Genomic DNA, 15,051 nt, shown 5'->3' on the forward strand with positions numbered 1-15,051 from the left:
ACTATATATAAAATATATAAGCAACAAGGGTGTATTTTATAGCACAAGGAATTGCAGCCATTATCTTGTAGTAACTTTTAATGGAGTATAATCTGTAAGAATACTGAATCACTATGCTGTACACCTGAAACTATATTGTAAATCAACTATACTTCAATTTTAAAAAAAAGGAAAGATGAGGTATTGTCAACAATAGCCCTCTTTCTTAGCCTTTTCCCCACTTTTTTTCAGCCTTTCAAAGAGAAATGTACAATAAATATTAATAAAATATATGCTGAAAAGGTGCTTTTTTTTGGTTTCTTTGGCCACACAGCGCAGCAGGTGGGATCTTAGCTCCCCCCCCGACCAGGGATCAAACCCACGCCTGCTGCATTGGAAGCACAGAGTCTTAACCACTGGACTGCTAGGGAAGTCCCAAAAAGGTGTTTTTAAAAAAAGAAATATAGAGGCCAATACCACAGAAACTGGTCAGAAGATCTAAGGGTTATTGCTTCTATAGAACAGAACAAAATGGGTTTCAGAAGGGTGTGAACTGGTGTGCTTTGTTATATGCCTTTAAGTCTCAACTGACTTTTAAAAACATTCACATGTATTATTTTAATGAAAATTCAAATGAAATTTAAAGTAAGTTATTGATATGTAAGCATCTTTTTCACTTCTGTACACTAAGCCCATATATTAAAATTAACTTCTGGACCACTCTACAGGTGTCTCAAACTTAGTATGTCTATCATTAAACTAATTTAACCTCATCCCCTAAACATGCAGCCCTTCAAACCTGTCTTCCTCTTACATAGCCCAGTGAAGGAAATGGCAGCACTCACCCACCATCAGACAAAAACCCAAGCTTCACAGTCAAGTCCTCCATCTTCCTTAACCTGCCTATCTTTTCAATCACTGAGTCCTAACAATTCCATCTCCTAAATATCTTACAAATCTCTCTCTCCCCACCCACTGCCACTTCCCTTGACTAATCTACCATAGCCTCTTGTAAACAACACAGCAATAGCCTCCCTATTTGTGTCTCTACAACTATGATCCTCCTGCAGTCCATTCCCTCCACAGACAGAATCATCTACCACAGGCCGGCATGCTAGGGGTGCACAGGCCAAATCTGTCTGTTCTGGTAAGGCTTGTAGTTAAGAATGGCTTCGTCTACCTTTTTTAATAGTTAAAAAAAATCAAGAGGAAAACATTTTGTGACGTGTGAAAATTATATGAAAATCAAATTTCAGTGTCCCTAAATAAAGTTTTATTGGAACACAGCCACACTCATTCATTTACATATCATCCATGGCTGCTTTGAGGCCACAACGGCAAAGCTATGTAGTTGAGACGGAGACCACATGGCCCTCAAAGCCTAAATTATTCCCTATCTGATCCTTCATGTTTGTCAACCCCTGTTCTCAGTCATAAATTTGATCATGTCACTGTTCTGCCTAAAACCTTTCCTTAGCGCCCAACTGCTTTTATAATCGAGTGCTTGAAAGGAACTGGATATTTGAGACCCCGTTCAACTCTCCAGTCTTAAATTTTCCCACTCCCTTGCTTCCCTCTATCAGGGAATTGCTAGCAAACTGCTGAATCCCTCAATCATGTCATACCCTCTCTTGCTTTCAGGTTTTAGTACATGGACCATTCCTCTGCTTAGAAAACATCCCTTCACTTCACCTAACTGCTACTTAAGCCTCAAGTGTCACTTCCAAAGTGTTTCCAAAGTGCTACAACCCTGGATTGTAATTTTCTGTTCCCTTATGTGTATATCCCACGAGAATATAAACTCTGTGAGGGCCAGTGACTATGTCTCTATTATCCTCCACTGAATCCAGTGCCTAGAATAGTACATGGCACAAAGAAGATGCCACAGGGAATGTTTAATGTTTCTATCAGATCCAAAGTAGTATTACCTATCTAAGTGAGCAAACCGTTAAAGAACCAACCATTTTCTTTCACCTGCTATGTATGTAAGTGTAGTCCACTTAATCTGTGCATATGTCCTAACAAGTTTTTAAAATTCTCCATTTTCAGACCTTCTGTAATTCTGTACATTCTCTACAGTTTTATTAAGTCAGAAAGTCATTAAGCTTGAAAGCACAATAGGTGCATTACCTTTATTCTCTACCAACCCCAATATCTACCATTTTATGTTGCCATAAGATCTTTTTTTTTGAAAATGGAGTGGGAATATATATATTTCATACAAATATAATATAATAATAGTGTTTAGATGCTAGAGGTTGACAAATATAGATCTGAAAGTCAGCTCTGTTATTAGATGGATGCTCCTAACAAGTTAGTTAACTCCTTAACCTTTAGTCTCTTCAACTGTAAAATGGGGATAAATAATAGTAGCTAACTCATAGGTTACTATAAGAATTAAATGAGATATTACTTATAAAATGCTTAGCATTTAGCACAGAGTCTGGCAAATAATAATGCCCAGAAGTGTTAGCTATTAAATTAATATTAAAACTATCATTTTATAAGTCTGCTTTAATAATTATAATACTAGAGGCTTATGTTTTAACTTCCTTCTGCCAATGAAATAGCCCAACATCTGACAGACCTTTCTCTCTAGGAAAGAATGAGAAAAAGTGCAAATAAAGTGAGCAAAGAAAATAAAAATGTGAATTCTGTACCTTTTTTCAGGAATGTTACTCCCAGAAGAAATTTTATCACATGCTTTGTAAGAATACATCTTATACAAGCTGGACTGCTTTTAAACATATAAAGGTCCATTCAAAAAAAAAAAAAGAGAGAAGTTTCAAAACACTTTTAAAAATGGAGAAAATAAGATGCAAAATATTACAATAATTTTTCCTTTTACTAACCAACTCATCAAATAAATCATCTGAAAATAAGCTCATGAATTATCAACTTCTAGGGCTCTAAAGGCAGTTAGAAATGCAATGTAATATCCCATTCCTCCCAAATCTAGAGAATATATGATCAAAAGAATTTTAGAGACATAGCAAGAGCCAAAGTCACAAAAATGATTCAATTACATTGTGTATACTTTAATAAAGCAGAAAAGGTTCACCAGAAAATTTAATTCAGCACATTTGTCCATCACCCCATCACCCTAGTATCCTCATTAGTGGAAGTCAGCCTGTGGATAAGTATTTAATCTGTAATAGTTACCTAAGATCCAAAACAAAGCAAGAAAAGGTGTGTATGTGTATGTGTCTATGTAACTGTAATGAGAACATTTAGGAATCAGGCTTATTTTTCCATCAACTAAAAATATTATAATATCCAAAAAAAGATATTATAAAAAGTGTTATAATATCCAAGCCAAATGAGTTATAAAATAGGCTTAAAAGAAAAAAAAAACAACAAAACATTACTTTCTCAGATACTTCTAACTGTTCTATTAACCCCAGAAATCATATGCTGCATATTTTATTCTGTTCATATCATTTCTCTTTCCGCATTTTATATCTTGTTATATATGGCATTTTCCTCTTTGAGTGGAAATAAAACAGAAAAATTTTAAACAGGAGTTGCATCAATAAAGAATGAAATAATAAGAAACATCTCTTTAATAAAAACAAACCTCTGAAGTTAATTCAATTGGTACTTGATTAGAGGAATGTTGCTCAGTGCCGGAAGATACAGCTTTAGAACTGAAAAATAATAAAATTAAATTATCTCAAATGTTAAAATGTAATTATCTAATACATGAATCATCACACCTCCACTCTTAGAAAGTCAGATAAGGTTATATTACTCTTTTAGAACTGATGCTTTTTTAAATTGATTTTTTCCCTTCCAAAGAGCTTAAGCTCTTCAAAGTCCAGATTTAAAACTCTTTAAAGTTTTTTAAGTTTAAAAGTAAAACTGATAATCTAAAGCACAACATAATGGTTATAGTCAATAATACTGTATTATAAACTTCAGAGTTGCTCAGAGACTAGATCTTAATTGTTCTCTACACAAAAAAGAAGTGCTATTCAAGTGATGTGATAGAAGTGTTATCTAACGCTATTGCCATAATCACAATGCAATATATAAACGTATCAAACCAACACTTGTACACTTCAAACTTACACAATGTTAAATGTCAATTATATTTCAATTTTTAAAAAATTAAAAAATGATCGATAACATGTAAAGGTACTAAAAAGTAGGCAGCACGTGTATTCCCTTCGTGTCCTCTATACATAAGAAGGAAATATGGTATATAGATTCTTCAACATTTAACTCAATGCTGCTTCTTTATTTTATTTATTTATTTATTTTAATTGAAGCATAGTCGATTTACAATATTGTGTTAGTTTCAGGCGTACAGCAAAGTTACTTGGTTATACATATATGTATGTATATATCTATATTCTTTTTTTTCCTGATTCTTTTCCAGTATAGTTTATTACAAAATACTGAATATAGTTCCCTGTGCTATACACTTCTTTAATCAACAGGAGAGCAGCTTTCTAAGTACTACAGTCATGTACTTCCTATTCACCAAGACAGTGTACTATGACTTATCATTCTCCCTACTGACTCCCACCCCCAAACTGACTAAAAGAGGCATGCGAAAATGATTATCTTTACTCATTTTACTTTGTGTGGTACCTGTAAATTGGTACAAAATGAATCATTTAAACAACAGAAAACCCAGAAGTTAAAAAAAAAAGCTGAAAAATGAACCTTGGTAGGAAAAACTCCCTTGGACACAATTCTTCATTAGCTTGAAGGATAAGGCTCTGAGGAGATTCTGTTTTGGCTTTAGCAAGCCAATTTCTACCCTATTGAACACAAGAAGAATCTTTTAATACACAGTGAGAAAATTAAATCAAACAGGCAGACTTCTACATTGTTTACCTTTTCTGTAAGGGTGCAAATCTTTACAAATTTGCTTTGCCCAGGAACTTCTACCAAGAATCCCTCAGTTATGAGCTGATGGGAAAAAACCTTCCACCAATGCTCTGTGTGATCCTTGCCAGTGCCAAAGAAATTGTGACTGCGATATTTATCTTCAAGACGCTGGGAATTCTGAAATTAGGCATAAAATCAATTTCTTAAAACGTTTATTTAATTAAACAAGAGATGTAAAACACAAAACCGTCTATTGATTCTTTGGCTTTAAAACTAAATTTCAGCTTTAAAAACCTACGGAATTTTTATACCCTTCCTGCTTGCTCTGATTACTTAAGTCACAAATAAATACACTCAAAATAGTGTTCCTTTTCTGTTTTAAATAACGGCAGGAAATTTCATATATAAATCACATGTATTTCCCAATGCATAGGTTTGGATATATTTGGAATATTTAACCTTTGCTATTTAGACCTTTTATTAACATACTCACATTATTGTTTGAAAACCGTGATCATAAATCCACAGCTCAAGACCTGAAGCATGGGTGTTAAAGGCGGTGTGACCCATAGCTGGTAATCAGTGACTGCAGTGCCAAGACTCAGGTTTCCACCGTGTTGTTGTCATTACTGTGCTTTTTGTCTGTGATGTTTCAGCAAAGTTTACTTAATCATTTCTGATTTAGCTGCTTCACTGAGATACATCAGAAAAAGCAGGTGCATGCTAGACAGTTGATGCTTTTGAGATATTTTTCCCTAAGTGACCAGAGGATTCCGATCGGAGACTCTTCATAGCCATCAAGGTCTAGAAATATTGGGGAAGCTAGCCCATGATATGCAATTCTCTTGTCCTCTAATGGAAATGACTCTCCCCACCTTCACTCTCCACAGAGAACTTTTTCTATTCACTTTGCCCTCTCATTACCCCCTTTTTTTAAAAAGACATTCTTTTATTTATTTATTTATTTATTTATTTATTTATTTTGGCTGCGTTGGGTCTTCATTGCTGCACGTGAGCTTTCTCTAGTTGTGGCAAGCGGGGGCTACTCTTCATTGCGGTGCACAGGCTTCTCATTGTGGTGGCTTCTCTTATTGTGGAGCACGGGCACAAGGCGCGCAGACTTCAGTAGTTGTGGCACACGGGCTCAGTAGTTGTGGCGCAGGGGCTTAGTTGCTCTGCGGCATGTGAGATCTTCCCGGACCAGGGCTCGAACCCGTGTGCCCTGCATTGGCAGGCAGATTCTTAACCACTGTGCCACCAGGGAAGCCCTGATTACCCCTTTTTTAAAAATTTATTTATTTTTGGATGCATTGGGTCTTCGTTGCTGTGCACAGGCTTTCACTAGTTGTGGTGAGCGGGCTTCTCATTGCAGTGGCTTCTCTTGCTGCCGAGCACAGGCTCGAGGTGGCTTCTCTTGCTGTGGAGCACGGGCTCTAGGCGCACGGGCTTCAGTAGCTGTGGCACGCGGGCTCAGTAGTTGTGGCTCGTGGTCTCTAGAGCGTAGGCTCTGTAGTTGCGGCGCACGGGCTTAGCTGCTCTGCGGCATGTGGGATCTTCCCAGACCAGGGCTCGAACCCATGTCCCCTGCATTGGCAGGCAGATTCTTAACCGCTGTGTCACCAAGGAAGTCCCTGATTACCTCCTTCATCCATCCTACACATCTAAATCCTACTTTTTAATGTGTATGGTACTATACGAACACAGGGATCTCTGGAGAATTGCTCCTATCTAATGTATTTGCGGTGAATACAGCAGATTGTAATTCGAGGGTCATTCTGCCCTTCCTCCACTGTGACTTCTACCACAGAATCTGGGAAGTTACAAACACCATTTCTCAAACTTTCTTTCAACTAGGCTTCTGGATGTGATTTAAGTTCCACTAAACAAAGGTATTTTTGCATGACATCTACAAGCAGGAAGTGAGGCAAAGGGGGCTACTTTGCTATATTTGCAGGTATGCATGACTGTGGAGGGGTATGCTTTTTATGAGAAAGTGTTAGCAAAGAACCTAGCATACAGCTTCTAGCTTCCTAAGTAACAGGAGACATTCATTTTGTTGATACAGATTATAGAAGGCAACTCCCAGATCAAGCAGAAGTAGAACCTTCCTGATTGTTACAGCTCCCTATTCAGTGCAATTTGGGGTCAGTAACTGACAGATAACTTCTTAACCACAGAAGAGGCAACTGCTTCCATGGCAGATTATTTTGCAGTATAATCTTATCAACAATACTCTAAGCCACTTAACACCCAGTAATAAATACCTTTCTGTTTAAATTCACTAGACTGATCATAAGCTTCATAACAAATACTGTATTTTAGGTTATATTCATGTTTCAAAAACATTCAATCATTGAGTATGTCAAGAAGTTCCTGTATTCTAAAATTTTCAATATGAAATGCAGTCTAAAATTTTAGAAATAGGCACATCCTGTCACTCAACATTTTTACAGTTCATCTATACTCTAATGATGGTTTAACAATCAGTGCATATTCAAATCCAGGGATCAAAATGAAAAGAATATACAGAATGAGTTCCAGCAGACATAACTCAGGCACTATAAGCCTCACTGTATTACAAATTTATTGGTTTTGTTCAACTGATGAAAACGCTATGGTTACAAGTTTATCATTTTGGAATGTTAAAAATGTGAATACAAGTGAAATAACCTAAAAAGACTGATCCCTCACATAAAGAAATCTAGGCTGAAATTAGATTAGGTTAGGAAAGTTCCCATCAGAGACATATCAGTGCCTAGATACACTGAGCTTTTTTAAAACACAGGCTTCTTACAGGTTTAGTTAACAGGGTCTGTAACATGCATTCTAAAAATAAAAATTGAAATTGAATTTTGTATTAAAATAGCTAAGTAATAAAGCTTTAGTATCATGGTGATTGTATTTACAAAAATTGTACTAGAACAAGATTCAGAGAAACAGAAACACCCACGTACAACGTGGCACCTTTTCCCACAACAACCTCTACTACCTATACTAACTGACTTTGGTTTGATTTGTGTAGAATGTTTAAAATCAAACATCATAGAATTTCAGATCTGGAAGGAACATTGGAGCTCATTGATCTATCTAGTCATTTTTACTCAGATAGAAACAATCAGAGGCTCAAAGATGTTAAGTGGTAGCCTAAGGTCATAGAGGTACGACTAGGACACAGTCCTCCAGACCACTACACCAGGGATATATATACACACAGACACACAGACACCAATATACATACATATACATATATACTGATTGTAGTTAGTGCAGCTAGACCACCTGGGTTCAAGTCACAGCTCCAGTACTTACTAGCTTTTGGATTTTGGGCAAGTCAGTTACTTAACTTACCTGTGTTTCTATTCCCTCAGCTGCTATACAAGTATAATAATACTTCCTATCTCTTGGGGATGTCGTGAAGATTGGGTAACCAGGACAGGACAGAGCCTGGCTCAATAATATTAACTTTATTTTTATGAGTTAACAGCTGATCCTTTAACTTAGCCTGCCTTCCTTAACATAAAAGCAAAAGCCCTGACTCAGTATCGAGTCAGTTTTCCCAGAACATTTGTAATGGCATTCTACACCTGCTGGGGGCTTACCTTTATAGTAGGAGAATCTATTGCTTGCAAACTAATAACACCAAAGATATTAAGTTGCCTAACTAGTACTTATTAGCAATCTGGACACTAACAATTATTCCTCTAGGCTTCCCTTTTGTAAGCAGAAAACAACCTGAAGTGAATGAACACATTTGCTGATATGAAGAAATGAGATGTTCTTCTAATCAGTACGGGTAACTGTCCCTTCCCCTCATGATCAATAATCATTGTGAATACTGTGTACTGTGTGAATAAATTTACACTGTCATGTTTCCATGGCAATCACCATACACAAAACGAAATATTTCTGCTCTTCAACACAGATCATTTTGTTTTAAAGAAATCACATTCCCTTTTCAACAAGAAATCCAAATTTACCCAAGTAACATTTTTGAAAAAACAGAATAAAGATTTTCAACAACAAATGTCTAAAAAACAAAAAACCACAAATGTCTAACAATTTCTTACTCTGAGTGAGGCATCTTCCATTAATTACTTATATGTTCTAGTTAACTTAATTTTCCAGGTTAACCCACTGACGAACTAAAACTGCTAAGGATGAGAAAGCTGCCATAGTAGATATAGGGATTTGGGCACTGATTTTAAGGAGTGCACAATTATACATGCACATATCCCTTACCAATCATAAATCTTCATTCTAGTATCTCTAGATCATTCAACCTAAAAATACAAATTTAAAACTGCATGTGAACAGCATAATAAAACAGATACAGCACTAGAACGGTAGTTAGGAACGCTGTCGCTCATCCTGCTTCTGGCACAAAGTAATGACCTGACATGACACAGGTCATTTAACTTTCTGGGACTTAGTATTAACCGTTGTATAATAAGGCGGTAGAGTTAAATAATCTTTTTGCTCTAAGAGTCTCTACTTCTATGGGACAAAGTCTCAAAAATGGAAATTATCAACCCATTCTTCTCCTTTAAAAAGCAGGTTGGAAAAATTAGGGTACCAAATGGACGCATCAGGGAGTTTGGAAACCTATGAACAGATCGATGTGTGTTAGAATAGTAGAGAGAGCCGGCTGGCCAGAGCACAAGTCCCAAAGGATCACTTTCTAATAAAAGCCAAATCTTCGCACCATTATCTGAGAGAGAAAACAAACAAACTTGCCACTTCTCTGAATTAACTTCTTCAAAAATCACGATCGCTTGTTGTGGTAGTTCTTTCAGCTGGGAATGCCACATTCCTCTCCACCTTCTTCCCTCCAGTTGGCTCTGAATGCCCAAATCTACTCTTATCATTCACAGAATAGAAAGCGCCAGTGATACCATAACAAAGACTTCTCTAGTTTCACAGCCATTAACAAGCACTCTCTCTTCAGAACTTAAATAATACTTTATATCTATTCATATGTCCCCGATCTCTTTTTATGCTGCAATATACTTATTTCTTCTCAAGTAACACCTTCCATACTAGATGATGTCTCATCTAATTCCACTTTGAATTCCCCACAAAACAGAGTACAGTGGCTCACACAAAAATAGATGTTTTGGGAATTCCCTGGCGGTCCAGTGGTCAGGAGTCCACACTTCCACTGCAGGGGGCACGGGTTTGATCCCTGGTTGGGGAACCAAGATCCCGCATGCCATGCAGCGTGGCCAAAATAAAAAAAGGTTTAATAACTAGCAGAAAAAAATAGTTATAAACTCTTAAGAAGTTTTAGATTCCTGTGTTCTTAAAAGTACAAAATAAGTCCATAGTTTCTATCTATATTGTAACTAATTTTTTTTTTCTTTTGCCTCTTTCCCAGTTCCTACAGACCAAGGAAGTTCACAGCTGCCGCTTCAGGGCTTAGAAAGGTCATTTCTGGGACTGTTATTCTATGTGCACAATAAAGCCAAAATATAAAGTTACAATAATTATCTCTAGGAATATATTTCAACCTGATGAAATAGCTTGTCCGAAAAATTAAACGGATAACCTTCTCCTGTTAGAAAGTTTGAAAATTATAAAGGGCAATTAAAACTAACAACAGTTTTCCAATGGCTGCCTATAGTCAAAGCATCTTTTATCAAGTGTTCTCTAGGGCTTCTCTGGTGGCGCAGTGGTTGAGAGTCCACCTGCCGATTCAGGGGACACGGGTTTGTGCCCCGGTCTGGGAAGATCTCACATGCCGCGGAGCGGCTGGGCCCGTGAGCCATGGCCGCTGAGCCTGCGCGTCCGGGAGCCTGTGCTCCGCAACGGGAGAGGCCACAACAGTGAGAGGCCCGCGTACCACAAAAAAAAACAAAAAAGTGTCTCTAATTCTGGAGCCATGTTAAGGTTTAGCACTTTGATAACATGACCAGGAAAGAGGTTTCACTTAATCTCCTGATTATGCAAATTAATGACTCTGTCTGTTTTCTAATCTGTAAAATTAAGATAACTGCATACCTTAATACTTAATTCACAAAGGTGTTTAAAGATTTTTATGTGGTGAGCTATTTAGACCCCTAAAACAAAGTTCCTTAGGCAATATTTCTACTATTTAATTTCCAGCAAAACTTGTGCTTTAAAAACAAAATTTTAAACTCCATTCACAAACACCTGAATGGCCTGAATAATCATTTATACTATTTTTAAACATCCTATGTAAGAGAGAATCATGTGCTGCTGAAATATTTGTTTCATATGTACAAATATTATCTCTTTAAATAAACTCCAAGAGTTTCAAGTTTAAGATACTTAATCATCTTACAAATGAAAATTATCTATAAAGATATTAATTTTTCCTAAATTAGTTAAGGTAGACGATTCACTAAATTCTCAAAGGAAATACAATTATAATTTAAAAAATGATATCCCAGTAGATACCAAGATCACTGAAACTGCGGGAAAAAAACTTGCCTTATTTTCACTGTAGTTAATGTCTACAAATTTTCGTTAAGTGGTACTATTTAAAAAAGTTTTACACCTTTATCTAGCAAGGGTAATATAAAATTTCACAAAGAATAAACTTCTTAATTTGCAGACTCCCAGAAGAGACTGTTGGTATAAGCGGTCTGACTTGGTTTTCAAATAATAGGTGAAATCTGATCCGTCCTGTGACCAGTTCAAGTTTGTCTAGGAGCCCACTTCCACTTATCTGTTGATACTGGATACTGCCGGATTACACCAAATTAAAACAAGGATAATTTTTATACATTCAGCTGGGATACACAGGTTTTAAAGATGACAGAGACAAGAAATTTTCATAGATCTCAATTACATTAAATCTATCCCTTGCAACTTAAATTCTTTTTTTAAAAAAATATAGCAGCACTCATATCAGCTAAACCAAGTTCTTTAGGCAACACTTCTACCGTTAAATTTCTAACCAAACTTGAGATTTAAGAACAAAATTTTAAACTCCATAATCTAAAAACATCAGTACCTGAAGTTAACATATTTTTAGCATTTCATTAAAAGTATTTCACAACTGGCTAACTTAATAAGTCCCTTTCGAAACAAAACAAAAACTCAGAAAGTAAATATTTACACAAAGTATTTGAGAATTTAAGAAATGAATGGTGACCTAAATTATTTTTAAAATTCTACATACAAGGCTTCCTTGGTGGCGCAGTGGTTAAGAATCCACCTGCCAATGCAGGGGACACGGGTTCGAGTCCTGGTCCGGGAGGATCCCACATTAGTTGCTGTGGAGCAACTAAGCCTCTGAGCCACAACTGCTGAGCCTGCATCTAGAGCCCACGAGCCACAACTACTGACGCCGGGGCACCTGGAGCCCGTGCTCCGCAACAAGAGAAGCCACCGCAATGAGAAGCCCACGTACCACAATGAAGAGTAGCCCCTGCTCACCGCAACTAGAGAAAAGCCCACACACAGCAACGAAGACCCAACACAGCCAAAAATAAATAAATAGATAAAGAAAGAAAACAAAACTTAAAAAAAAAAAATTCTACATACAAAGTGAGAATTTTAATCTCCACTTTTAATATATTTTTAATAAAGATACGTAGTTGCAAAGGAGTCTATCTCCCATTTTTGGTTTATTCAACTAACGTCAATATATAATACTTAACTTTACAGACTTCTAAATCAGGAATAAAATCATATAAACAAAAGGACTACAGAAAATGCTCTTTGGCTATTAGGGTCATGACCTACTCATATTTGTACCTGCAATTGTTAGCATAATGCTGGCACACTAATCACTCAAAAAAAAAAAAAAAAGTAGCAGAATTAACTATTCACTGGTGAAGAAAAAAAACTTTCTTAGAATTTTAAATACTTCTGATTAGAAATAAAATAGAAGGAAAGAAAAAATATACTACCAAATATTATTATTGAACTTAGACATTTACAAATAATCACTGAAATTTAAATTTTGCTCAAAAAATTTACTACTTCACAGGGCACCAAAAGATACAAATTTGTTCTACCTGTCCCTTGACACAATGAAAGTAAACTTTTCTTAATTATCCTATAAAAGACCAGTCTAGGGAGTCATCCAACTGCAATGTAATAAACTGAAACAGACAGCCTGGAAGCATTGTCTTAATGATACACACAGGTTTTGTCAAAGGTAATGAATGCAGTGCTTAAATGGAACTTAATATGACCCTCTGAGTTCTGATAACTAAAGCCAAAGCTATAATCGTAAAACAGCAAACCTCTGAAGAAAAGTGTAATATGAGTAAAAGAAGAACTCTGAAGGTGACTCACAGACATACTTACAGATCCTCGGAGAAATAAAATTGGAACCCCAATTCCAAACTTTTCGCCTAAGATGGTCACGGCAGATAAGAGCTGGAATGCTTGTGGACCAAAGTCCTGTGACATATCATCTGAGTCATCAATGGAAAAGCAGCGATCCAATCTAAATAAAAACAATATGTAAAGAAAGCTTAGCCAAGGCATGTACCTTTAGAAATAAAAATATTCAGTGTAACAGTTAGCCCAGTAAAAAAATATCTCAAATGTGCCAACTGCTTCAGAAGCTACAAATAAAGTTCAATACAGCCGAGAGCATGTAAAGTATGTAAAACATGAAATATAAACTATAAAATAGCATCACAGGTATGTTATATTAATGGTTCTCGACACTAGTGCCCTAGGATCCAAGTTTCACAGGAGGTACCTTGGGCCATAGAGAGAAACAGGTTCAACCAAGCAGAACGCAGGATTACAGCTCAAACAGCTCCACTTGATCGACTGTATAAATACTGGACTTTTGTGTTAGGTTTTGATGGAAGAAAAGGTTTATTGCCCACCCCCAACCCCTGCCGCAAAACTTCTGAACTGAAAAAACACATCTCCTATGCAAGAAGTTGTTAAAGTCATACTTTAAAATATGACCAAAGATTATAAGCTTTTCATGTAAGTCCATTTAGAAGTTAAATTCCTAAGCCATCCTTCAGGTAGAAATTATCATTAACACAAATTAATGAAATTCTCATTTGTATTAATTCTCATTAATACAAATGAGAATTCTTTATGGCATGTTGAGAACAAAAGGACTCAGAGAAAATCAACTAATATAGTTCAACTACCTAATTCAGTTGCTTTCTTTATAATAAGTATCTTTGAAATAGCAATAAGAATATAGTAAGTATTCTAGATATAATATATTTTTAGGGAAAAAAGAGGCTATGTTTAGGTTTATTCTCTATTTTAACTTCTTTAGTAGGATACTTAGTTCATTAATTTTCTTTTCTAATACAAGTATTTAAAGCTATCAAATTCCCACCAAGTATCACCTATGCTGCAGCATACAGGTTTTAATGTATATTGCTGTAATTATCACTAAGTTCTAAAAATGTTTTAATTTCCAGTTTGAGTTTTTTCCTTGATTGACAAGTTACTTTAGAGCATTATTTTAAATTTCCAAATGAATGAGAATTTCCCCTTTTATCCTCTTGTTTACTTCTAATTCTGTTGCATTCTGGACAGAAAATATGGTGTGTTTGAAACCAATACACTGAAAACTTGAGACAGGTTACAGTCTAGTACAGAGGTCAGAAAACTCTTCCTATAAAGGGCCAGACAGTAAATAGCTTAGACTTTGTGGGCCAGACAATCTCTGTGTCACAACTACTTAGCTCAACTCTGCAAAAACAGCCATAGATAATATATAAACAAAAGGCCGTGGCTATATTACAAAAAAACTTTATTTACAAAAACAGGCAGTGAGTGGATTTAGTCCATGGGCCATAGTTTGCCACCCACTGCTTTAATATATAGTACATTTTAAAATTTTATTTATTTATTTTTGGCTACGTTGGGTCTTCATTGCTGTGCATGGGCTTTCTCTAGTTGTGGCGAGCGGGGGCTACTCTTCGTTGCAGTGCGCAGGCTTCTCATTGCGGTGGCTTCTCTTGTTGTGGAGCATGGGCCCTAGGCGCACGGGCTTCAGTAGTTGTGGCTCACAGGCTCAGTAGTGGTAGCTCACGGGCTCTAGAGCACAGGCTCAGTAGTTGTGGCGCATGGGCTTAGTTGCTCTGTGGCATGTGGGATCTTCCCGGACCAGGGCTCGGACCCGTGTCCCCTGCATTGGCAGGAGGATTCTTAACCACTGCGCCACCAGGGAAGTCCGTATAGTTCATTTTTATAAATATGCCATCTATGTTTGAGAAGTGTAGTCTCTAATTCAGTGCTTCCCAGCCCGTGTGCTACAAATGGATTATAGGT

General features: G+C 36.5%; 1 protein-coding gene across 1 annotated transcript in view; it reads right to left on the minus strand.

Moving 5' to 3' along the window:
• WRN (WRN RecQ like helicase) overlaps window positions 1–15,051 on the minus strand; it is a 127,628-nt gene that overhangs the window by 19,642 nt on the left and 92,935 nt on the right. The window contains exons 24-28 of the mRNA XM_055080921.1: window positions 13,099–13,240; window positions 4,825–4,995; window positions 4,651–4,748; window positions 3,557–3,626; window positions 2,640–2,716 (exon numbers count right to left, since the gene is read on the minus strand). Of these exons, the coding sequence (XP_054936896.1) occupies window positions 2,640–2,716; window positions 3,557–3,626; window positions 4,651–4,748; window positions 4,825–4,995; window positions 13,099–13,240 (558 nt within the window). The remainder of the gene's footprint in view (window positions 1–2,639; window positions 2,717–3,556; window positions 3,627–4,650; window positions 4,749–4,824; window positions 4,996–13,098; window positions 13,241–15,051) is intronic.

The sequence above is a fragment of the Physeter macrocephalus genome, chromosome 20 (assembly GCF_002837175.3).
Source record: "Physeter macrocephalus isolate SW-GA chromosome 20, ASM283717v5, whole genome shotgun sequence".
Lineage (NCBI taxonomy): Eukaryota > Metazoa > Chordata > Mammalia > Artiodactyla > Physeteridae > Physeter > Physeter macrocephalus.